The sequence below is a fragment of the Oncorhynchus tshawytscha genome, linkage group LG06 (assembly GCF_018296145.1).
Source record: "Oncorhynchus tshawytscha isolate Ot180627B linkage group LG06, Otsh_v2.0, whole genome shotgun sequence".
NCBI lineage: Eukaryota > Metazoa > Chordata > Actinopteri > Salmoniformes > Salmonidae > Oncorhynchus > Oncorhynchus tshawytscha.
The window spans coordinates 43,479,297-43,506,111 of NC_056434.1; the positions used below are offsets into that span (position 1 = coordinate 43,479,297).

Below are 26,815 nucleotides of genomic sequence, written 5' to 3' on the forward strand. Positions count from 1 at the left end.
ACAATCATCTCCTTAGTCTTGGTTAGGTTGAGGGATAGGTTGTTATTCTGGCACAAACCCGGCCAGGTCTCTGACCTCCTCCCTATAGGCTGTCTCGTCAATGTCGGTGATCAGGCCTGCCAGTGTTGTGTCGTCTGCAAACTTAATGAGGATGTAGGAGTCGTGCCTGGCCATGCAGTCGTGGGTGAACAAGGAGTACAGGAGGGATCTGAGCACGCACCCCTGGGGGGCTCCGGTGTTGAGGATCAGCGTGCAGATGTGTTGCTACCTACCCTCATGACCTGGGGGTGGCCCGTCAGGAAGTCCAGGATCCAGTTGCAGAGGGAGGTGTTTAGTCCCGAAGGTCCTTAGCTTAGTGATGAGCTTTGAGGGTACTATGGTGTTGAATGCTGAGCTGTAGTCAATGAATAGCATTCTCACGTAGGTGTTCCTTTTGTCCAGGTGGGAAAGGGCAGTGTGGAGTGCAATAGAGATTGCATCATCTGTGGATCTGTTTGGGCAGTATGCAAATTGGAGTGGGTCTAGGGTTTCTGGGATAGTGGTGTTGATGTAAGCCATGACCAGCCTATCAAATGTAGCAGCCTGTACACCTAAACATTAGCGATCTGACATGAAGTATTGCATGGGAAACAAGAGCCTTTTTCAGTCTGATCAATTGTAGGCTACTAACAACAACAGCTGCATAGTCTAGCCTACTATGCTCTCTGTCCCTCTGTCCAGGGTAAACAAAGCAGTAACCTTGTGTATTTACAGCCCATTTGTTTGTGGGAATATGTGAATAGGATCAAATTTGGTTGATATTCAAAGTTGGGCTGACTAGGCTACCTAGACTTTATCAATCAGCCCTATTGTGTGGGAGGTGGGGAAGAGCCAGAGAGTGGGGAGGAAATGATTAACTGGAATTAATCAGTAAACACAACAGCTGACATAGACTGTGAGTTAGGCCTACAGTTACATAGGGCAGGAGTACACGATGCAAACCAGCATAAAGAGAGCTCAGACCTGTAAGGTTTATTGTCCAATCATGTTGCTTTCTCTGTGTCTGTGTATAGGAAACCCCCCTAGTCCTTTTAAAAATAGAATTCATATGAAAAGTACAATGTTGCTGCAGTTTGACAGGGTTTTCATCCTCCCCAAGGCCAGGAGTTTTTCCAGGAGTTTGTTTAAACCATGTGACCTGATTAGAAAAACTCTGGTCCCATCATAGCCCATATTTAACCTTTTTACAACAGATGAATTGCGTCATACCGTGTAAGGTCTGGAGTTTTACCTTGTCGGGTTACCAGATCAGGAAGAACTATGGGCCCCAGAATTTCTCTTCCGCCACACCACTCTGGGACCTGTGGCGCCAACTGCAAACAGGAAGGATGATCTTATTTACAAGCAAGCAGTGAGTGTGTGAGTACTGTATGGGCTTGTGTGTGTGTGTGAGTGAGTGCCTGTGTTTGCGTGCCCGTGTGTGTGTTTGCATGCCTGTGTGTGCATGTGTGCGTGCGTCTGTGTGTGTGCCAGTGTGTGCGTTTAATTGAATTTCATGCCTGTACTATACGGTGTGTGTACGTGCACTACAATTCAGAACAGCTATGGATAGTGAATGTTAAAGAAACCCATCACTCACTGTCCGAATATCAATAGTGCTGTGAAATGCCACCGTGGCGACTAAGCGCCACCTTGACAATAATCAATGAAAATGTCGACTCAGGGGAACCATTCGGTTGGTTGACATAATAGTTAAATAGGAAGCCAGATGCTTGTCTTTTATCTGAAAGTAATTTCCATGTGAAACGATGAACTCCCCAGGTGTACTTCTAGAGTCTGCTGGTCCACTCTGTCTTCGGTGAAATGCCAGACTCAATGTGTTATTACTACGTAACTTCAACAACTTGATGTTTCAGTCGCACTGAAATTAAGTCCACCTTCAACTGAAACTGTAGAAACGGAACAGAAAGTGAAATTGGTGGTTATTTTTAGGCATTGCTAACATAGTACAGTATTTCATCCATTCCACCCTTGAGTTCAGAGAGCTGGAAATCCTGTGGTTTTACATACAAATGCTACCGGATCCTATGTGAGTCCATTGAGCCGTGAGGCAGCATGAGCAGAAAAGGCTGGTCCCTCCAATCTACCCCAGTCTCTTTAATGACTCCCATCTCTATTAGACACACTCCTAATGTCTGTAATAGAGGGGTGTTTTATGGCCTCCACACACACACTAAGCCAGGCACATGGTCCCTCTTGTCTCTGTGACTGCAGGCCTGTGACCCTTAGAGCAGTGACCTGGAGGCAATCATGGCTCTGTAGTAAAACCAGTAAGACTGTAACAGAGTAGCTGTCCACTCTCAGGTCTGGCATATGTACACACACACACACACACACACACACACACATGCTCACAAATTCAGACTCACACGTCACACACACACATTTCTTTGTATGAGGCAGTGGGGATGTTGGCGTCACGACGTGGTTACTGGTCTCTGAGGTTTGATGGGACCCTTCCTGTCACTAATGGCACTGTGCCTTAACGAGGTGTGATGCCTGGCCGGGAGGGAGGCATGGTGGCTTGGCCCTGAGGGTGCCCCTGGATAGTGACTGCTCTGTTGTCTGGTTCTCTCTCTGACAGTCAGGAAGCATGGTGACCGGACCTCTGGAGAGAGAGGTTAACAATGATGGGACTATGAGGAGAGAGGGCTACCAGCCCCAGGCTCACTGTCTGACTGGGGGAAGAAGACTGGAGGGGAGATGGAGAAGGGATGCAGAGAGAGGGATGAGATGAAAGAGAGGAGCAGAGGAAGGAGCCCATTGGGCAAAAACTGGTTGAATCAATATTGTTTCCATTTCAACCTAAAAATGTAATATGATGAAAACTGATTGGATTTGAAAAAGTGATCAACGTGAGGGAATTGTTTCAACTTTTAACCTAAATCCAATGACATGGTGACATTTGTTGTTCATTTCGCGTAGAATATAGGTTAGTTGACAAAAGCCCAGTGGGAGGTCAGTTCAGGAGTGTCGAGCGTGCAACGCTGAATTAGAGCAGACATGATCAGAATGATTCCCCTAAATGGCCATTGTGTGTGCAAGCATTCCTGTGTGTGTGTGTCTTGTCGTGAAAATTGAGTAACACTTGGCCGTCATATAGGTCATGTTCTCAGGCCAGTGTGAGTTCACAACAGAGCACGTATGACAACACTTTCCCCCTACCTCTTACTCACCATATCAAACCAGTGGCTCTCTGTTCAACTACACATACCTCTCTATACTCTGCTGGTAAATGGGGGTGTGACCTTATTCAGTGTATGGTTGTCACATAGGAGTGGCAGGGTAGCCTAGTGGTTAGAGCGTTGGACTGGCAACCGAAAGGTTGCAAGTTTGAATCCCTGAGCTGACAAGGTACAAATCTGTTGTTCTGCCCCTGAACAGGCAGTTAACCCGCTATTCCTAGGCTGTCATTGAAAATAAGAATTTGTTCTTAACTGACTTGCCTAGTTAGATAAAGGTCAAATCTCCCCAAAAAAAGGAGGAGCATTTGGCTCTAATGCCATAGGAATGGAGTAGGTGGAATTCAATCTCTTCATCACACACTGCCCCCATGACTCATTTGCATTCAAAGGGTGGTGGGGGCACTGGAGTTATTGACCCACCCCCAAGCCTACTGTCACATGACCACTGCATTGGTGGGAATGGAATAAAAACACACAATTGACTGAGACACGTGGAACATCATTTTAAACAAAATCTTAACGATTGCTAGAAAATCTGATTGGCCTTTATTGACTGATCTATTTTTTAAATTCTTCACCCACCTCATCCATCTATCCCTCCCTCGGCCTCTCTCTCTTTCTCTACCTCTCTCTGGCTCCCCTCTCTCATCCTCTCTATCACCGTCACTCTCCCTCTCTCCTTGGAGGGGGAGTAATTGTGTGAGGGTCAGCACCTGACAGCCGCGGCCAGTAGCAGCAGCAGCGACAGCAGATGAGAGCCATTGGCTTCCTCCCCACTCTCTGGCCCTTCCCCTCCTCCCACACAATAGGGCTGATTGTCTGCGCGACACACACACACACACACACACACACAGAAGGGGTCTTACTGTGTGGGTAACGTTCCCCCGCCATATGCCCCGTCACCGTTGGAATGTGATTATCTTCACAAGCTACGGATTGGAAACACACAGAGAGGAGAAAGGAGGAAGAGGTACGTTGAAGTTATAGTAAGTAAGAGAGCGTGTGAGAGAGAGAAAAGCAGGACGACAGAGAGAGAGGGAGGGGAGGGTGAAAAGGCGATGTAGACGGAGAGAGAAGGGAGGATGGGGCGAAAGCAGCAAGGCAGTAGTTTAGCGCGAACCCTGACCCTGCCTGTGTGCCTCTGTGAGAGCGAGAGGAACGGAGAGAGGGAGAGGTCGATTTTCCCTCATCATTCTGGCTTAAGTGTAACAAGGAGAAGGATATCCTATCTCTGTGGATGGTAGCTGTTGACTCTGACACACAGACCCATGCTGGACTAACGGAAGCCTTGTCTCAGGTCAGTGGGTTTTTCTCTGGTAGACGGACTGGACTTAAGCTCTCTGGTACACTGTAGCCACCGAGGGCACAACGCTGTGTTCACAGCTGTATTATACAGACAGGGGTGTTATCACTGGTCCCAGAGCAGCGAGAGGAGCAGTCTACTGCTACTGAATACTGAATACTGGGGTAAAATGTGGGGTTGTTGTTAGTCTGGTGACACACAGAGCTGATGTTCAGTATTCCGAGTAGACTGTCGGTTACACAAAGGGAGGAACACCTCACAAACGAGGGACCTTACACCACAGGATGTGCCTAAGATAGCATGATAAGTATAGCAGGGAGTGTGAGGGGTGTTTGTGTGTGTGTGTGTGTGTGTGTGTGTGTGTGTGTGTGTGTGTCGCTGTGCCTGGGGGTAGGAGGGGTATTAAGATGCAAGCAGGCTTTGTTTGTTGGCTGAGCCCCAGAGCTGCAGCCTCTCTCAGTAGTACACATGCAAAACACACACACACTTGCAAAACACACACATGTGATTTGCATACACACACTGACACACATGTGGAGGACTACTGCAGTTAGCCTTCTTGGCCACTGTTACAGCCCTTATCTATCCTCGGGGTGTGCTCTAGCAGAGATGTTAGCCACACCAGCTGCATGTAAGTGTTGCCATAGCCTACCCTGCTGTAGCTGAAGCTGCTATTTCACCTTGCTGTTAGAGCTGCAACAGTATCTGTTGTTATTCCCAATGGTGTTTATCTTCAACTGTTAGCTTTCCTTTGCCATAGCTGAAGTCATCAACTCTTGTTGCTGTGTAGCTCAATCTGATAGTGTTAGAAACCCTAGTAGTTAAACCATTAGCTTCACCTGCTACAAAATGTTAGCTGTAGCCATGGGGTCTTGCTGAGACTGGACTGTAACTGTTAGTGGTCCCCGCATTCCCCTAATGGCGCAATTCCACTAGAGGAACCAAGCCGGGAACGTGCTGGAACCAGCACGAACTAGGCTTGTTGGTTGTTGGTTGTTTTCCATTTGTTGTGGAACTAGAAACAGGACTAGGTTTAATTTGCGGGAAAAACTGCTAATGAACGATGACGCATTTTGACAGAGACATTGTTGTGATCCTCGGTGACTGGCATTTTTAAGTATGGAGGAGGGAGACGCGCTGGAGGAGATAACCAGGAGTTTTGTGCCATCGTTTTCATTTTTGTTCGTGGGCAATAATGGAGACTGAACGAGAGGAGACACACAACGTAAGTTTTCATCATGCGAGGAGAGAATCGCTTCAGCTGGTTGAAAGACCGGTAGAACCGTTTTAGGCTGTAGATAGCACCTTTTTTTCTAAGAGTGTAGTGACATGTCTGCTGCTGGTGTCTGACTTCCTTTTATTGCTTGGACAAACTGTCCAAAATACAGCTATGAAGCTGTTGTTAAACGAGGCGGTCAGGGCCATCTCAGCCGCCCTGGCTGTCCTGTCAGCTGCCCTGGCTGTCCTGTTTGCTGCCCTGGCTGTCCTGTCTGCTGCCCTGGCTGTCCTGTCTGCTGCCCTGGCTGTCCTGTCTGCTGCCCTGGCTGTCCTGTCTGCTGCCCTGGCTTTCCTGTCTGCTGCCCTGGCTGTCCTGGCTGCTGCCCTGGCTGTTCTGTCTGCTGCCCTGGCTGTCCTGTCTGCTGCCCTGGCTGTACTGTCTGCTGCCCTGGCTGTCCTGGCTGTCATGTCTGCTGCCCTGGCTGTCCTGTCAGCTGCCCTGGCTGTCCTGTCAGCTGCCCTGGATGTCCTGTCTGCTGCCCTGGATGTCCTGTCTGCTGCTCTGGCTGTCCTGTCTGCTGCCCTGGCTGTCCTGTCTGCTGCCCTGGTTGTCCTGTCTGCTGCCCTGGATGTCCTGTCTGCTGCTCTGGCTGTCCTGTCTGCTGCCCTGGCTGTCCTGTCTGCTGCCCTGGCTGTCCTGTCAGCTTCCCTGGCTGTCCTGTCAGCTGCCCTGGCTGTCCTGTCTGCTGCCCTGGTTGTCCTGTCTGCTGCCCTGGCTGTCCTGTCAGCTGCCCTGGCTGTCCTGTCTGCTGCCCTGGCTGTCCTGTCTGCTGCCCTGGCTGTCCTGTCTGCTGCCCTGGCTTTCCTGTCTGCTGCCCTGGATGTCCTGTCTGCTGCCCTGGCTGCTTCCTCATCTTCACACAGCTGATTGAAGTGCTGATTCTGCTGCTGACGCTGGGCCTCAAGTGTCTCCGGGTATGAGGCCTTGGCCTCCCTCATGAAATTCAGGTATTTGCTGGCTGTGCTTGCAGTGTGTTTTCTCTTCCCTGGGGAAATATTTAGGCAGAATTAATGACATGTACAGTTCAGGAATAAGGCACCGACTCCAAAGCAAACCTGAGGGCAGCCTGTATGAGTGCAGTTTTGTTCTCCAACCATGTATTGTCTCATCAAATGTATTCAATATTATCCAGCAAAGGTCAGTATGGGGCCAACCAGATATACCAACCTGATACACCAATAATGCAAATAATAAAGTTCTATGATTAATTGAATCATTGTGACAGATTTATATGTAAAATCCTAGATCCACACTGTCTCCATTAATAATGTTTAGGAACATAACCATGCCATGACAAAAGCCCTCTGTGGACGAGATTGCCCACCCCTGTTGAAGACAGCTAAATTGTGTGATTAGGGCTAAACAAGTGAACATTGACATTGAACTGTTTACCAGACCCTTGGCGCCTGGGGGTGCAGGGCTCAGGGGTTGCAGGAGCATTGATTGTGTTGATGGACCCTGGGAGTGTAGGGTTCTGAGGTTGTGGCTTCACAATTCGAGCACACATTGGTAGCTAGCTATATAGTAATTTGGCTAAAAACAATGTATTACCGTGCTGATCATCGCTGCTCTGCGTCATCATGGCTTCAAATATCGCTTTCTGGTCCACTTTTGTTGTTGTGGTCTTTTATCTTTTTATAATCTTGTTTGAATTTGTAAATGTTTTTTTCCTGCACTGTTTTATTGACCGATGGATTCCGATCTCGGGTAATGTATCCAATATTTGATCAAAACCACTTGGACATCTCCAACTGACCAATTTGCTGCTTCTATTATTCATTTTTAGCTTTAGAGAGTTTGGGGCTCCTATCTGAATCCTATGGTTCTCCCCTGTGGCCCTGTCCTAGACTCCTAGGACTAAGACTGTTACGGTGACCGTATTACCGCCACACCGGCGCTCACGAGTCATGAAGGCAGTCAAATTCCATATGTCCGTTTAGTCACGGTAATTAGTCTTCTCCAAGCTCTGATGCTGCTGATGGTCATTAGTAGCCTACCAAACTTGCTAATTGCCTGGTATTCAGCACTCTATTGTCCCTCTTATTTTTTTAATTTTTTTAAATGAACCTTTATTTAACTAGGCAAGTCAGTTAAGAACTGCTATACATACATAAGCAGAGCGTGAGTTTCAAGTTTGGGGAAGATCATTTTCACCATAAAAATGCACCTTTATCATAAAAGCGGTGGTTGTATTATTTTAGGATCTATCGCATCCCACAACTGTCCCAGACTATGTTTGGAAAATGTATTTCTCACACCGAATAGAATAGGTCAACTTTTACACTATGGGGGATGTAGATTGGCATAGGCTAGTACTTTTGCTGTTCGTTAGGCCTACTCATCTTGTTGGCTGGCGAAAAGTAAATGTGGACAGTTCTTCCAATAACTTCAATATGCACCCCGGAATTGGATAAGAACATGTCTGTCTTCACTTGTAGCCTTTGAAAAAGACCCGATCATGTGATTGAGAGCCATGTGAGTGAGGCTTCGGAGCATGCAACACTCAAGGAAAAAGGAATTATCATTATTATATTCAGCCCAAGGGCACAACGGCCACTGGCCGCAAAAGGCATGGATTTGTTTTTTAACAGTAGCACCAGAGTCATCCGGTTCTTAGGGGGAGGTTGTCATTGACTTCTCTGTGGAGCTTTGTCTTTCACTGTGTCAGGGAGAGTGAGAGAGTGTGTGTGAGAGAGAGAGTGATGATGATGCTGATGATACTAACGCAATGGCACTTTCCTACATTTCGTGACCGCCACAGCCCTACGTAGGACTCAGGACTGAAGGCTGGGGGTTCAGGCTGGGAGGGGTGGGGATGTGTGGGGGGAGGGAGGCTTCTGTCACAAAAGGCTGATGGAGGCCCACCGTGACCAGAAATGAGATTACATGGAGAGAGCAGCACATCAAAAGAGAAGCAGAGAGTGCTAAGTGCTAAGATCTTCATCAGACAACACAATGAATGAAAACTAAGCTCAGACACGTACATACACACAAGGAGGGACACACACACACATACACTAGACAGCACTGTCTCATATTCAATGCCCCTGCGAGTATTTTGTTTTAGTGTTTTCATTCGGTGTGTGTGTGTGTGTGTGTGTGTGTGTGTGTGTGTGTGTGTGTGTGTGTGTGTGTGTGTGTGTGTGTGTGTGTGTGTGTGTGTGTGTGTGTGTGTGTGTGTGTGCCGTTTGCCCCAGCATGCTGTCTCAGCAGTGGTTGTCAGGGGTTCAGCAGTGTTAGGTTTGATCCCCACCTCTTCTCTCTTTCTCATGTTTTCTGCACTGCTAGAATGCGCCGCCAGAATGCACAGTCAGTGCCTCCATTAACAGTAACACCAGAGTCATCCGGTTCTTAGGGGGAGGTTGTCATTGACTTCTCTGTGGAGCTTTGTCTTTCACTGTGTCAGAGAGAGTGAGAGAGTGTGAGAGAGATGATGCTGATGAATCTGACACTATGGCACTCTCATACGCTCTTAGAAGAAAAGGTGCTATCTAGAACCTAAAACGGTTGATTAGGCTGTCCCCATAGGATAACCCTTTGAAGAATCCTTTTGGTTCCAGGGAGAACCTTTTTGGGACCCATGAATAACCCTTTCCACAGAGGGTTTTCCATTAACCCAAAAGGGTTCTACCTGAAACCAAAAAAAGTGTTCTACCTGGAACCAAAAAGGTTATCCTATGGGGTCAGCCGAAGAACCCTTTTAGAACCCTTTTTTTCTAAGAGAGTAGGAAGTGCCCAATCAAACTTAGTTAGCTGAGTGGCTCGGATCAATGAGAATATTATTCTGTAATTTATTTATTTAGAAAAGATTTCAGTTGGCTTTCAGTTGTATAAGGGAACAAGACAGCTATCATGAGAGTAAATATATAAGTGTGAAAGAGGAACTTCCGATGTGGTGAAAAGGTTGCACATCATAAAAAGTCAACCATATTCTAGCTCTGTGTTAAAAAATCGATTTTAAAAAATCAAAATAAAATTGTATTTGTCTCATGTGCCTAATGCCGTGAAATGCTTACTTATGAGCCCTTAAACCAACAATGCAGTTTTTAAAAAGTAAGAACATTTTAATTAAATAAGAATAATGGGGATACATACAAGGGGTACCAGTACTGAGTCAATGTGCAGGGGTACTGGTTAGTTGAGGTAATTGAGGTAATATGTACATATTGGTCAGTGGAGGCTCCTCGGAGGAGGAAGGGGAGGCCCATCCTCCTCAGTGAATTTCAGAAGGGAAAAAGTATAAAACTATACTAAATATTTTCACGTCACCACCAAATAATGGATTAAAACACACTGTTTTGCAATGATAGTCTACAGTAGCCTCAACAGTACTCTGTAGGGTAGCACTATGGTGTAGCCGGAGGACAGCTAGCTTCTGTCCTCCTCTGGGTACATTGACTTCAATACAAACCTAGGAGGCTTATGGTTCTCACCCCCTTCCATAGACTTACACAGAAATTATGACAACTTATGACAACTTGATAGGTCTTCCAACCTATCAGAGCTCTTGCAGCATGAACTGACATGTTGTCCACCCAATCAAAGGATCATAGAATGAATCTAGTAGTGAAAGCATAAGCTACAGCTAGCAAGCACTGTGGTGCATACAATTTGGTGAATAGTTGACTCAAAGAGAGAGAAAGACAGTAGTTTTGAATAAATTCATTTCTTCCAAAATTAAGGAGAGGCAAGAGAGCGAGAGCAATTTGTTTTCACATTCACATTCATTTACTTAGCTAACATCAAATGTAGCTTGATAGTTTAGCCTACTCAAACCACCAGCTAAAAAAGAGAGGGATGCTATGTTAGCTAGCTGGCTATGGCTATCCAACACTGGAACTCTTCCAAGTCAAGGTAAGCTTTTGGTTGTAATCATTTATTGCCACCGGGGCCCGGCGGTGTATCTGCTAAATTGCTTGCTGTTGACTGTACACTGTACTGCATGACTGTAGTGGGTTTACTAACGAGTTAGTTATAGAAGCTATGTTGACTATAAACTGACAATGATGTAGGCTGTGTAAAGCGGTTGGCGGTTAGCGGTCATGATATGAAGGTTTTGTTTGGAAAGTTGTTTTGCCTGGTCCGACAGCTGATGTGTAGTGCACTGAAGTCCAGGGAAAAGGTGAGAGGAGGAGAGAGCATAGATACTGTAGATGTGAGAAGGAATGATATATACAACGAGCGGTTTATATGTGGCTACTATGAAAGTGAACTGTGTTTGCATGTGGGTGAGTGGAATATGAATAACAATCATCCAATAATATGCTGTAATAGAAATAAGTACCTTTTCATGAAAAAATGACCATCCTCACTCATCTTAAACGGCACTGACCGCCACTGGTGTAGGTAGGGGGAAAGTGACTATGCATAGATACTAAACAGAGATATGTGCAGCGTATGTGAAGAGTGTGAAGGAATGTGAGTGTATAGTATGTGTTTGTGTGTGTGTGCTGATGTCTATGCGTGTGTGTTTAATTATGCGTGTGTGTGTTTAATTGTGTGTGTGTGTGTGTGTGTGTGTGTGTGTGTGTGTGTGTGTGTGTGTGTGTGTGTGTGTGTGTGTGTGTGTGTGCGTGTTTGTGTGCGTGTATGCGCGTGTGGCGTCAATATGCATGTGTGTGTGTGTGTGTGTGTGTTTGTGTGTCCGTGTGTGTGTGTGTGTTGGAGTGTCAGTGTAGTATGTGTGAGTGTGTGGTTAGAGTCCAGTGAGTAAACATCGAGCCTGTGCAAGAGAGTCAATGCAAAAATAATAATAAAATAAGGGGGTCAATGTAAATAGTCCTGGTAGCCATTTGATTAACTGCTCAGCGGTCTTATGGCTTGGGGTTAGAAGCTGTTCAGGAGCCTTTTAGTCCCAGACTTGGCGCTCCAGTACCGCTTTCCGTTCGGTAGTGAACAGTCTATGACTTGGGTGGCTGGAGTCTTTTACCATTTTTAGGGCCTTCCTCTGACACCGCCTGGATGGCAGGAAGCTTGGCCCCAGTGACGTACTCATCCTTTTATGAGTGATCAGCACATAATATGGAACTCTCTCTTTCTATCCCCCCCCCCCTTCTCTCATTAGCAACCTACCCTCTAGGCCTGCTTCTAGGCCTGCTTCTTTTTTCTGTAGATTTCTGGAACTTTCTGTACATGCATTCCTCCATCAGAGAGAGGATTGCTATAGGGTTTAATGCCTCCAGTCATTCATGTTGAAATCAATCATTTCACTAGTCACTCATGCTCTCAAACATATTTTATTATGTTCATCCATTCACCTGTATTCACTGGAGATCCATCTGTCAATGTCAGCCACACTTCATGTGTGTGTGTGCATGTGTGCGTGTGTGCGTGTGTGTGTGTGTGTGTGTGTGTGTGTGTGTGTGTGTGTGTGTGTGTGTGTGTGTGTGTGTGTGTGTGTGTGTGTGTGTGTGTGTGAAAGAGATAGAGGTCTCTATTTTAACAAACCAAATGCAATAGTAAATCTAAGAGCTGGTGGTAGCACTCTAGGTCCTAGGGTGTGTCAGAGTCAGAAATATTTTAGCTATTTTCACAGTCATAATTATGACCATAATAGCTGTCGGTGACGTGAAAGGGCTGGGTTTTGATGAATAAACAAGTTGTAGGTGTGACGAGGGCTTGGCACTCCCTGGCCAACCAAAGCATTCCGTGGCTTAATACTGCATGTGTTTGTCTCAAATTCTATAGGTTATTGACGCTCTTTGCGTTGTTATCATTTCCAATTCGGCTGGGGGCATTAAATATTCTTGTCTTGGTCCATTGTGGATTGACACTACAGTTTATTAAATAGCGTAGGCAACAGTAACGAGTAATAGCAACAGTAAAATATTGTCTATTTTTTAAATGTTGGCAGTCAACATTGTCAATATTGAATTGTATGTATGAGGCACGTTCTCAATAAGCAAAAATATAAACTATGCCTACCATTGACATTGCATTATAGGACTGAATCATTTAAATATGTTTGGAGGAGCGCACTTTTGGTAACCGGATGAGAGGCGCTCTTTGGAGATGGATATTGGATACTTGAACAAGCTAAATACTTGAACAAGGCATATATGTGCATATTTTAGAAGGTGCAGTGTATTTTCAATTCAAGACACTCTGACAAATATACCATTTAAACATTTTATGGATAGGCTACTTTACAAGGCCAGGATAAAAAAGACACAACGCATTGCTGTTGAACCAGCCTTAGTAGCCTAGACCTAGGGTAAGGGTAGCCTATGGAAGACTTGATACACTCTTGGAAAAAAGGTTATTTAGGGTTCTATATAGAACCTTTTGTAGACTAAAGAACCTTTACTAAAAAAGGTTCTATATACAATGAGTATACCAAACATTAGGAAAACCATCCTAATATTGAGTTGCCATCACAACAGCCTCCATTCAGCAGGGCATGGACTCTACAAGGTTCCACAGAGATGCTGACCAATGTTGACTCCAATGCTTCCCAACATTGTGTCAAGTTGGCTAGATATCCTTTGGGCGGTGGATCATTCTTGATACACATGGGAAACTGTTGAGCGTGAAAAACCCAGCAGCATTGCAATTCTTGACACAAACTGGTGCGCCCGGCACCTACTACCATACCTCATTCAAAGGCACTTTTTGTCTTGCTCATTCACCCTCTGAATGGCACACATACACAATGCTTGTCTCAAGGCTTAAAAATCCTTCTTTAACCTGTCTCCTCCCCTTCATCTACACTGATTTGAAGTGGATTTAACAAGTGACATCAATAAGGGATCATAGCTTTCACCTGGATTCACCTGGTCAGTCTAAGTCAGGGAAATAGCAGGTGTTGTTAATGTTTTGTTTGCTCAGTTTATATACTGAGTGAGGGCAAATAACCTTGAGGTTCTATCCATACCCCAGAGTGTAATGGGGATTTTAGAAAACAACAGATAACAAAAGTGATCAAACTCTAAAATGACAGCTATTTCGCTCCCTTTTCACTTGTTTTCGCTGTTTTTCATCGACATTTATATCCATATTAATGATGCTGCTGCATGATTTCGCCTGGTCAGAAAAATGGCTAGCTGACGTCCAACACAGTTAGCTCTCTGTGCTAGGGGGAGATGGAATTCATATTTTGCAACATTGTTGCTGAGGTCTGAGTGGCAAAGAGCAAGGTTCATACAAACCTATGCTGTTGTAAACTAAATGCTAGCTAGATGCAAGAGGAAGTAATGTGTTTAATAAAAGCAGATAAAAGGGCTTCTATATAGAACCTTTTGGTCAAATCAAAATGTATCTGCCATTCCGATTTAAAAAGAAGCAGCTACCATTCCAGCATGACCACGCAAGAGGATGATGTTTGAACCAACTTGCAAGTAGCCTACCAATAAGCACATTCTTCTTCAATGTATTAAGGTAAGCAAAGTTGATTATGTTCATTCAAATATATGAAGCCAAAGTCATAGGATAAACTACACTCTGAGAAAAAAAGAACCTAAAAGAGTTCTTCGGCTGTCCCCATAGGAGAAACCTTTGATTAACTATTTCTGGTTCCAGGTAGAACCTTTTTGGTTCTAGGTAGAACTCTTTTGGTCTCCAGGTAGAACCCTTTCTACAGGGGGTTCTACATCAAACCCAATAGGGTTCTAACTGGAACCAAAAAAGGGTTCTACCTGGAACCAAAACAGGGTTATCCTATGGGGACAGCCTAAGAAACCTTTTGGAACCCTTTTTACTGAGTGTATAAGCTAATTAGCTAATTGTTACTTTTATTTCAGTATTTCAGTAAGAATCAATTCAGTAAGAGGGACAATGTTTCATGAAGCCATTAGAAGACTGTTGCTGATTAAGAGGAGGTACAGTTGAAGTCGGAAGTTTACATACACTTAGGATGGAGTCATTAAACCTTGTTTTTCAACCACTCCACAAATGTCTTGTTAACAAACTATTGTTTTGGCAAGTCGGTTAGGACATCTACTTTGTGCATGACACAAGTCATTTTTCCAACAATTGTTTACAGACAGATGTTTTTACTTATAATTCACTGTATCACAATTCCAGTGAGTCAGAAGTTTACATGCACTAAGTTGACTGTGCCTTTAAACAGCTTGGAACATTCTAGAAAATTATGTCATGGCTTTAGAAGCTTCTGATAGGCTAATTGACATACTTTGAGTCAATTGGAGGTGTACCTGTGGATGTATTTCAAGGCCTACCTTCAAACTCAGTGCCTCTTTGCTTGACATCATGGGAAAATCAAATGAAATCAGCCAAGACCTCAGAAAATAAATTGTAGACCTCCACAAGTCTGGTTCATCGTTGGGAGCAATTTCCAAACCCCTGAAGGTACCACGTTCATCTGTACAAACAATAGTACGCAAGTATAAACACCATGGGACCACACAGCCGTCATACCGCTCAGGAAGGAGACAAGTTCTGTTTCCTAGAGATGAATGTACTTTGGTGCGAAAAGTGCAAATCAATCCCAGAACAACAGCAAAGGACCTTGTGAAGATGCTGGAGGAAACAGGTACAAAAGTATCTATATTCACAGTAAAACGAGTCCTATATCGACATATCCTGAAAGGCCGCTCAGCAAGGAAGAAGCCACTGCTCCAAAACCACCATAAAAAAGCCAGACTATGGTTTGCAACTGCACATGGGGACAAAGATCGTACTTTTTGGAGAAATGTCCTCTGGTCTGATGAAACAAATATAGAACTGTTTGGCCATAATGACCATTGTTATGTTTGGAGGAGAAAGGGGGAGGATTGCAAGCCGAAGAACACCATCCCAACCGTGAAGCACAAGGTTGGCCGCATCATGTTGTGGGGGTGTTTTGCTGTAGGAGGGATTGGTGCACTTCACAAAATATATGGCATCATGAGGGAGGAAAATTATATGTATATATTGAAGCAACATCTCAAGACATCAGTCAGGAATTTAAAGCTTGGTCGCAAATGGGTCTTCCAAATGGACAATGACTCCAAGCATACTTCCAAAGTTGTGCAAAATGGCTTAAGGACAACAAAGTCAAGGTATTGGAGTGGCCATCACAAAGCCCTGACCTCAATCCAATATAAGAGTTGTGGTCAGAACTGAAAAAGAGTGTGCGAGTAAGGAGGCCTACAAACCTGACTCAGTTAAACCAGCTCTGTCAGGAGGAATGGGCCAAAATTCCCCCAACTTATTGTGGGAAGCTTATGGAAGGCTACCCGAAATGTTTGACCCAAATTAAACTATTTAAAGGCAATGCTACCAAATACCAATTTAGTGTATGTAAACTTCTGACTCTGGGAATGTGATGAAAGAAATAAAAGCTTAAATAAATCATTCTCTCTACTATTATTCTGACATTTCACATTCTTCAAATAAAGTGGTGATCCTAACTGACCTAAGACAGGGAATATTTACTAGGATTAAATGTCAAGAATTGTGAAAAACTGAGTTTAAATGTATTTGGCTAAGGTGTATGTAAACTTCCGATTTCAACTGTATGTATAAATTATGTATAATAAATGATGTATAATAAGTCTTGGTTATTCAATAGCCTTAATCAGTATCTATATTGTTCTCAGTCTGGCAGTAACCCAGAACTATCAGAGGCAGAGGATCTCTCTGTCAGCTGCTGTTGGCAACAGCTGGAAGTAAGTTGTTTTTCTCGATCATAACAATGATATGTCTGCATAGCATTTTGTCTTCATTAACTCATGCTAATTTCTGAAGATGAACTCATGTATTTGCTCCTTTTTCTTCTTGTCTAGAACCAGTCAGGCAACAACCCATACAGTACTGGCTGTAGGTAGTCCAGTGACTTTGTGGCCGAAAGGTAGCCGGTTCAAATCCCAGGCCTGGCGTTAGAAAAACAGGTGGAATTGATCTGACAACTAGAGGGCTGCTGGGTTCACATCCTCAAAATATTCCCCTACCATTGGGCCATTTACCCTTCAACATGTTCTCCATCCAGGGGCACTGCAGCTTGAACCTGTGCTTGTCTCAACTCTGTGTTAGGTCTGCTGTTTTGCGGGGTTAAGAACATTTTTGTTGTTCGTTGCAACTAATGGACAAAGTTTTATTGTATTGTACAGAAGTCAGCCAGAGTTGACATGGGCCATCATTCAAACAAAGAGATGCCTCCCTGGCCACCAGTGCATATTTCCAAACTATGTTTGCATAAAATGACAATACATTCTAACAACTATGCTGGTATTCTTTTGTTCATTATTTGTTTATTAAATTATATTCTTAGCAAAAAATATTCCTATTTAATAGTAATAGCCATAATTCATAAAAGGCACCATGCATGTGTAACAGTATAACTTTAGTCCGTCCCCTCGCCCCTACCCGGGCTCAAACCAGAGACCCTCTGCACACAGACAACACACAACCTCGAAGCATCGCGGTTGTGTGTTGCTCCACAAAAGCCACAGCCCTTGCAGAGCAAGGGGAACCACTAGTTCAAGGTCTCAGAGCGAGTGACATCACCGATTGAAGCGCTAACCAGCTAGCCATTTCACATCGGTTACCCCCCTTTTGACCTCCTCCTTTTCCACAGCAACCAGTGATCCGGGTCAACAGCATCAATGTAACAGTATAGCTTCCTTCCCTCTCCTCGCCCCAACCTGGGCTCGAAACGGGGACTCTCTGCACACAGTCACTCACGGAGCATCATTACTCATCACAAAAGCCACGTTGCTTACAGAGCAAGGGGAACCACTACTTCAAGGTCTCAGATTGAGTGACGTCACCGGTTGAAACGCTATTAGCGCGCACCACCGCTAACTAGCTAGCCATTTCACATCGGTTACACATAGTTCTATATGGAACCATTTTGGTTCAGTGACGAAGAACCTCTCAGGTTCTGATCAAAGACCCCTATAAAAGGGTTCTATATGAAGTAAGCGATAGAACCATTTTTGGTTCTATAAGGAACCTGTTTTTCTAAGAGTGTATGAAACGGACAACAAGCAATCTTACAATAGGATGGGGTCAGAATAGAAGGGCACAAGGCGAGACCCAAATGCAGACACAGGAGGCAGATGTTTGAGCTCCGATATTTATTATAGCAAGAGGCAGGTCGGGGACAGGCGAGAGTTAATAAACCAGGTCAGAGTCCAAACGGTACAAGGTTATAGGCAGGCTTGAGGTCAGGACAGGCAGGGGTTCAGTACTCAGGTCCAAGTCCAAACAGTACCAGGCGATAGGTAGGCTTGAGGTCAGGACAGGCAGGGGTTCAGTACTCAGGTCCAAGTCCAAACAGTACCAGGCGATAGGTAGGCTTGAGGTCAGGACAGGCAGGGGTTCAGTACTCAGGTCCAAGTCCAAACAGTACCAGGCGATAGGTAGGCTTGAGGTCAGGACAGGCAGGGGTTCAGTACTCAGGTCCAAGTCCAAACAGTACAAGGGGATAGGTAGGCTTGAGGTCAGGACAGGCAGGGGTTCAGTATTCAGGTCCAAGTCTAAACAGTACAAGGGGATAGGCAGGCTTGAGGTCAAAACAGGCAGAGTGGTCAAGCAGGTGGTTTCGGTGTCAGGACAGGCATGGCTCAAAATCAGGAGGGCTAGGAAATAAACAGAGACTGGGGAAAAAGGATCTAGGAAAAACTGCGGGTTGACTTGGCAAAACAAGATGAACTGGCACAGAGAGACAGGAAACACAGGGATAAATACACCCGGGAAAGTAAGCGACACCTGGAGGGGGGTGGAGACAAGCACAAGGACAGGTGAAACAGATCAGGGCATGACACAGAAGCCTAATATAATTCATCACTTCTCTCGTTCCATGGCACTGTGTGCACACGTAAGTCTAATTGTCTTGGCACAAAAAAATTTGCATGTCTATACAAAATACTAGGCTCCTGTCAATTGTATTGTTTCTTATGTACAAAGAAGATTCCCCCAAAAATCTGCTGTTGATATGGCATTATAGGAGGACTGAATAGTTTGGAGCACGGGTGGAACTTTGGTTTTAGAAGTAGGGGGGGACGTAATTATTTTTATAAATGTTTTTATCCAGTCGGATAAACACACCAAACAACCTACCTGACCGCTCAGAGGCATCCGCATGATCCTAATGCACACTATTGCATCTTTTTGTGTCACATCCCAATGATACAACTGGGGGGAGGCACAAAATGTTGCACCCCTGGTTTGGAAGTTTGTGTCTTTGGTAATCGGACGAAGGGGCGCTCTTTGAAAATGGTGATGGACTTGAACAAGCGAAATGCAGGTTTGTGAATAATGAAAAAGCATGCCTCCAAAATAACCATTTAAAACCCCTATATTCATAGGATTATTTTGGCTAATGGACTAATTAAAAAGATGTAACTATGTGATGTTGCTAAACCAGCCTTGATGAGGGGAGGGTAGGCTATGCTTGTTTTTTAATTGAACTAAATGGCGGGAAACCAATCGTTTTTAAAAATGTTTCTAAATACAAGATTCACCGACACAAAAGGCACATCTCTCCTTCCATGGGTACTGTGCGTCATGGCTCGATAGGCTGTGATTCAGCTCTCAGAATCCATGCCATTACCCACTGCGTTACCGCGAAGACTGTTTTTTATTTGTAGGTCTTAAAACTTTCCATTAGTGTTGCATGAAATTGTCATTTATTCACGTGTTTTTAAGGACACCTCAAATATTGCCACCCCAGGGCAAGCATGCTTATATTAGACAGGTGAATTGCTGAAATCTAGCATTATGGCTGGAAAATTCCAGTGCAACCGTTTATACATGACGAAATTGCTTAATAATGTGCGTTTGACACTTGCTCTTCCTTAGCGCCAGCCAAAAATAGAGTCCAGAGAGCGAAAAGGACTGAATAGGCCATTTCAGTTTTCACATAGAAATAAGTTGCATTTGCAAAGTATTTTAAGAAACTGGAAAACATATCAAGCTCTGTATTCTTATATTCTACACGTATTATCAGATTAACTGTTTGGTACAAATACTTATCAGACTGAAGATACAAATGCTGGTAAACACTCAAATACGTTTAGTTTGTTTTGGTGCACTGGGCCTTTACTAGTCATGTATTAGAGAACTTATATAGATGTTTTCAGAGTGGGCAAAATAAATTATTCTGCATCATCACCCCCCCCAAAAAAAAAAAAAAAACCTACTCAGACCATATTATATTTCAAAACTCGAGATTTGATAATGAAATAGATCAGTTGATACAGCACTTGCCAGACACAGTTGAGCATACATTTAAATAATTTACAAATAATTTGCTTTTTTATTTTACTGAACGGATGGTACCTGCATCTGATGGTCATGGTGCTTTCCAGACAACTGGGAGTTAGGGAACAAAACAAGGTCATATCATGACGTCCGTGATCTTCATGTCAGAAACTCAGAGCTCTAGAAAGATGCCAGAGTTTCTGACTTGGAATTCCGAGTTGGAATTCCGAGTCGTTTTTTCAGAGTTCCCAGTTATCATGAACGCACTGAAGTCGGAGAGTTCCGAGTTGTTTTGAACACGGTATTAGTCTCAGTAGAGGGTCCGCATCTCACGGTGCCTGCTCTCTCCTTCTTTTCCTATGGTGAGACCAACCAGAAAGAGTGGACACTGTCTTCCACTTGATGGCAAAACTCAAGTCACACTGGGTCTGTCTTGTGCACAAATTAATGTTGTTCCTATGACCAGAGAAAGTGAAATATTTCTCGAAATTAAAGTAGACACGATGAGCTGCTAATCATTTAAAAAATGCACAGCTTTCGATACAGTTGGCCAGGGACACAACTTTCACTGGGGACTGGGGGGGACAGTTTTAAAATTGTAATGCAAAACGAGGCAACGGTGTGCTTAAGGACCATGCGGACACCTCCGCGTGGCCAGGTAGGCTGATTGCAGTGTTTATTCGACTGGATAAAAATAATCATTTAATATGTTCCCCCCAGGTAGATTGTCGGATTCTGGACAGCAGCTACAATGCGAGAGAGTGATATATGATGGCTGTCTGTCGATTTTATCACACACTCAGAGTTCCTATATTGATCCCTTCTCCCAGAGTTCAGAGGGCCTTCATTCCTGTGTGTCTGGTTAAATCTTCATTATTGTCTCTGACTGTCTCACCACTCAATTTCACACCTGAATAGATAATAGCCTGGAGATCTCTCTGATATGGACTCCTTCTGTGTTCTCTCACTCACTCCCTCCCTCCTGCTCTTTCTCTCATTCAATTAAATGTAAGGGCTTTATTGGCATGGGAAACATATGTTAACATTGCCAAAGCAAGTGAAGTAGATAATAAACAAAAGTGAAATAAACAATAAAAATGAACAGTAGACATTGCAAAAGTTCCAAAATAATAAAGACATTTGAAATCTCATTTTATGTGCAAATAGTTATAGTTGAAAAGGGAAAATAAATAAACATAAATATGGGTTGTATTTACAATGGTGTTTGTTCTTCACTGGTTGCCCTTTTCTTGTGGAAACAGGTCACAAATCTTGCTGCTGTGATGGCACACTGGTATTTCACCCAGTAGATATGGGAGTTTACCAAAATTGGCTTTGTTTCAAATTCTTTGTGGATTTCTGTAATCTGAGGGAAATATGTGTCTCTAATATGGTCATACATTTGGCAGGAGGTTAGGAGGTGCAACTCAGTTTCCACCTCATTTTGTGGGCAGTGTGCACATAGCCTGTCTTCTCTTGAGAGCCAGGTCTGCCTACAGCTGCCTTTCTCAATAGCAAGGCTATTCTCACTGAGTCTATACATAGTAAAAGCTTTCCTTAAGTTTGGATCTGTCACAGTGGTCAGGTTTTCTGCCACTGAGTACTCTCTGTTTAGGACCAAATAGCATTCTAGTTAGCTCTGTTTTTTTTGTTAATTCTTTCAAATCAAATCAAATGTATTTGTCACATACACATGGTTAGCAGATGTTAATGCAAGTGTAGTGAAATGCTTGTGCTTCTAGTTCCAACAATGCAGTAATAACCAACGAGTAATCTAACCTAACAATTCCAAAACTACTACCTAATACACACAAGTGTAAAGGGATAAATAATACAGTATGTACATAAAGATATATGAATAAGTGATGGCACAGAACGGCATAGGCAAGATGCAGTAGATTGTATCGAGTACAGTATATACAGTGGGGCAAAAAAGTATTTAGTCAGCCACCAATTGTGCAAGTTCTCCCACTTAAAAAGATGAGAGAGGCCTGTAATTGTCATCATCGGTACACTTCAACTATGACAGACAAAATGACGGAAAAAAATCCAGAAAATCACATTGTAGGATTTTTTATGAATTTATTTGCAAAATATGGTGGAAAATAAGTATTTGGTCAATAACAAAAGTTTATCTCAATACTTTGTTATATACCCTTTGTTGGCAATGACAGAGGACAAACGTTTTCTGTAAGTCTTCACAAGGTTTCCACACAATGTTGCTGGTATTTTGGCCCATTCCTCCATGCAGATCTCCTCTAGAGCAGTGATGTTTTGGGGCTGTTGCTGGACAACACGGACTTTCAACTCCCTCCAAAGATTTTCTATGGGGTTGAGATCTGGAGACTGGCTAGGCCACTCCAGGACCTTGAAATGCTTCTTACGAAGCCACTCCTTCGTTGACTGGGCGGTGAGTTTGGGATCATGTCATGCTGAAAGACCCAGCCACGTTTCATCTTCAATGCCCTTACTGATGGAAGGAGGTTTTCACTCAAAATCTCAATATACATGGCCCCATTCATTCTTTCCTTTACACGGATCAGTCGTCCTGGTCCCTTTGCAGAAAAACAGCCCCAAAGCATGATGTTTCCACCCCCATGCTTCACAGTAGGTATGGTGTTCTTTGGATGCAACTCAGCATTCTTTGTCCTCCAAACACGACGAGTTGAGTTTTTACCAAAAAGTTATATTTTGGTTTCATCTGACCATATGACATTCTCCCAATATTCTTCTGGATCATCCAAATGCTTTCTAGCAAACTTCAGGCGGGCCTGGACATGTACTGGCTTAAGCAGGGGGACACGTCTGGCACTGCAGGATTTGAGTCCCTGGCGGCGTAGTGTGTTACTGATGGTGGGCTTTGTTACTTTGGTCCCAGGTCTCTGCAGGTCATTCACTAGGTCCCCCCATGTGGTTCTGGGATTTTTGCTCACCGTTCTTGTGATTATTTTGACCCCACGGGGTGAGATCTTGCGTGGAGCCCCAGATCGAGGGAGATTATCAGTGGTCTTGTATGTCTTCCATTTCCTAATAATTGCTCCCACAGTTGATTTCTTCAAACCAAGCTGCTTACCTATTGCAGATTCAGTCTTCCCAGCCTGGTGCAGGTCTACAATTTTGTTTCTGGTGTCCTTTGACAGCTCTTTGGTCTTGGCCATAGTGGAGTTTGGAGTGTGACTGTTTGAGGTTGTGGACAGATGTATTTTATACTGATAACAAGTTCAAACCGGTGCCATTAATACATGTAATGAGTGGAGGACAGAGGAGCCTCTTAAAGAAGAAGTTACAGGTCTGTGAGAGCCAGAAATCTTGCTTGTTTGTAGATGACCAAATACTTATTTTCCACCATAATTTGCAAATAAATTCATTAAAATCCTACAATGTGAATTTCTGGATTTTTTTTCTCATTTTGTCTGTCATAGTGGCAGTGCACCTATGATGAAAATTACAGGCCTCTCTCATCTTTTTAAGTGGGAGAACTTGCACAATTGGTGGCTGACTAAATACTTTTTTGCCCCACTGTACATATGAGATGAGTAATGTAGGGTATGTAAACAAAGTGGCATAGTTTCCAATGTGTCAAATAAATATATTTTTGTTTTCTAATGATTTGTTTGGGTCTAATAGTGTTGCTGTCCTGGGGCTCTGTAGAGTCTGTTTGTGAGCAGAGCCCCAGGACCAGCTTGCTTAGGTGACTTCTCCAGATTCATCTCTGTAGGTGTCACGCCCTGGTCTTAGTATTTTGTGTTTTCTTTATTATTTTGGTCAGGCCAGGGTGTGACATGGGTTTTTTGTGGTGTGTTTTGTCTTGGGGTTTTGTTAGGTATTAGTTAGGCTTAGTGGGGGTATCTAGCATAGTCTATGGCTGTCTGGAGTGGTTCTCAATCAGAGGTGTTTATCGTTGTCTCTGATTGGGAACCATATTTAGGCAGCCATATTCTTTGAGTGTTTCGTGGGTGATTGTTCCTGTCTTTGTGTTTGTTGTCACCAGATAGGCTGTTTAGGTTTTATCACATGTATTGTTTTTGTTGGTTTATTCATGTATAGTTTTCTTCATTAAAAAACATGAATAACAATCACGCTGCATTTTGGTCCGCCTCTCTTTCACCCGAAGAAAACCGTTACAGAAGGTGATAGCTTTGTTATGGAAGGTCTGGGAATCGCTTCCTTTTAGGTGGTTGTAGAATTGAATGGCTCTTTTCTGGATTTTGTTCATTAACAGGTGTTTGCCTAATTCTTCTCTGCATGCATTATTTGGTGTTTTACATGGAACATGGAGGATATTTTTGCAGAATTCTGCATGCAGAGTCTCAATTTGGTGTTTGTCCTATTTTGTGAATTCTTGGTTGGTGAGCAAACTACAGACCTCACAACCATTAAGGGCAATGGGTTCAAGTATTTTTAGCCAGATCCTAATTGGTATGTCAAATGTTATGTTCCTTTTGATGGCATAGAAGGCCCTTCTTGCCTTGTCTCTCAGCTCGTTCACAGCTTTGTGGAAGTTACCTGTGGCGCTGATGTTTAGACCGAGGTATGTATACTATTTTGTGTGCTCTAGGGCAACGGTGTCTAGATGTATATGTGGCCCTGGTGCACAACCAAGCAAGAGGCAAGTACATTAGTGTCTAGTTTGAGAAACCGTCGCCTCACAAGTCCTCAACTGGCAGCTTCATTAAAATGGTAACCGTAAAACACCAGTGTTTCGATCAATTAGTATAGCAGACCCTCATGCCAAATTGAGTCAAAAGCGTTTTTGAAATAAACAAAGCGTGAGAAGACTTTGCCTTTGTTTTGGTATGTCTGTTAGTCAATAAATAAAAACTATTTGATATTTGCTCAGTACATTGTTTTCATTGAGGAAATGTACGAGTCCGCTGTTAATGATAGTGCAGAAGATTTTCCTAAGGCAAACAGGCAAAGTGTCAATACAGGACTAAGATCGCAAAGCATCAATACAGGACTTAGATCAAATCTTTGTACACTTTGCTCTGACGCTCGTCGGATGTGGCAGGGCTTGCAAACTATTACAGACTACAAAGGGAAGCACAGCCGAGAGCTGTCCAGTGACACGAGCATACGAGACGAGCTAAATAACTTCTATGCTCGCTTTGAGACAAGTAACACTGAAACATGCATGAGAGCATCAGCTGTTCCGGACAACTGTGTAATCATGCTCTCCGCAGCCCATGTGAGTAAGACCTTTAAACAGGTCAACATTCACAAGGCTGCAGGGCCAAATGGATTACCAGGATGTGTACTCCAAGCATGCGCTGACCAACTGGCAAGTGTCTTCACTGACATTTCAACCTTTCCCAGTCTGAGTCTGTAATACCAACATAGTCCCTGTGCCCAAAAACAGGTAACCTGCCTATATGACTACCGAACATAGCACTCACATCTGTAGCCATGAAATGCTTTGAAAGGCTGGTCATGGCTCACATCATCACCATTATCCCAGAAACCCTAGACCCACTTCAATTTGCTTACTGCCCCAACAGATCCACATATGATGCAATCTGTCTTGCACTCCACACTGCCCTTTCACACCTGGGCAAAAGGAACACCTATGTGAGAATGCTTTTCATTGACTACAGCTCAGCATTCAACACCATAGTGCCTTCAAAGCTTATCACTAAGCTAAGGACCCTGGAACTAAACACCTCCCTCTGCAACTGGATCCTGGACTTCCTGACGAGCTGCCCCCGGTAACAACACATCGACCACGCTGATCCTCAGCACAGGTGCTCAGTCCCCTCCTGTACTCCCTGTTCACTCATGACTGCACGGCCAGGCATGACTCCAACGCCATCATTAAGTTTGCTGATGACACAACAGTGGTTGGCCTGATCACCGACAACGATGAGACAGCCTATAAGGAGGAGGTCAGAGACCTGACCGTGTGGTGCAAGGAAAACAACCTCTCCCTCAACGTGATCAAGACAAAGGAGATTGTGTACTACAGCAAAAGGAGGACCGAGCATGCCCCCATTCTCATCGACGGGGCTGTAGTGGAGCAGGTTGAGAGCTTCAAGTTCCTTGGCATCCACATCACCAACAAACTAACATGGTCCAAGCACACCAAGACAGTCGTGAAGAGGGCACGACAAAACCTATTCCCCCTCAGGACACTGAAATGATTTGGCATTGGTCCTCAGATCCTCAAAAGGTTTTACAGCTGCACCATCGAGATCATCCTGCCTGGTATAGCAACTGCTCGGCCTCCGACCGCAAGGCACTACAGAGGGTACTGCATATGGCCCAGTACATCACAGGGGCCAAGCTTCCTGCCATCCAGGACCAGGTGGTATCAGAGGAAGGCCCTAAAAATTGTCAAAGACACCAGCCACCCTAGTCATGGACTGTTCTCTCTGCTACCACACGGCAAGTGGTACCGGAGCGCCAAGTCTAGCTCCAAGAGGCTTCCTAACAGCTTCTACCCCCAAGACTCCTGAACAGATAATCAAATGGCTACCCAGACTATTTGCATTGCCACCATTCTACACTGCTGCTACTCTCTGTTATTATCTATGCATAGTCACTTTAATACTCTACATGCATGTACATATTACCTCAATTACCTCGACACCGGTGCCCCTGTACATTGACTCTGTACCCCCTGTATAAAGTCCCGCTATTGTTATTTTACTCCTGCTCTTTAATTATTTGTTAATTTTATCTATTTTTTCAGGTATTTTCTCATAACTGCATTGTTGGTTAAGGGCTTGTAAGTAAGCATTTCACTGTAAGGACTGTTGTATTCGGCACGTGACAAATACAATTTGATTTGATTTGAGGTTGCTGTTGAAGCATATCTCACGGTAGTTATTGGGGTTAAATTTGTCTCCACTTTTTGTGGATTGGGGT

General features: G+C 44.0%; 1 protein-coding gene across 5 annotated transcripts in view; it reads left to right on the plus strand.

Moving 5' to 3' along the window:
- The window catches only part of fgd4a (FYVE, RhoGEF and PH domain containing 4a), a 107,201-nt gene that overhangs the window by 26,112 nt on the left and 54,274 nt on the right, over positions 1–26,815 (plus strand). The window contains exon 1 of one of the 5 annotated variants that reach the window (XM_024423897.2): positions 4,066–4,194. The exons of 3 other annotated variants lie outside the window; for them this stretch is intronic. In XM_024423897.2, coding sequence (XP_024279665.1) covers positions 4,116–4,194 — 79 coding nt within the window. In that variant the 5' untranslated portion in view covers positions 4,066–4,115. Of the gene's footprint in view, positions 1–4,065; positions 4,195–4,288; positions 4,522–26,815 lie in introns of those variants that run through there. One more of the 5 variants, XM_042323286.1, reaches the window with a different exon arrangement.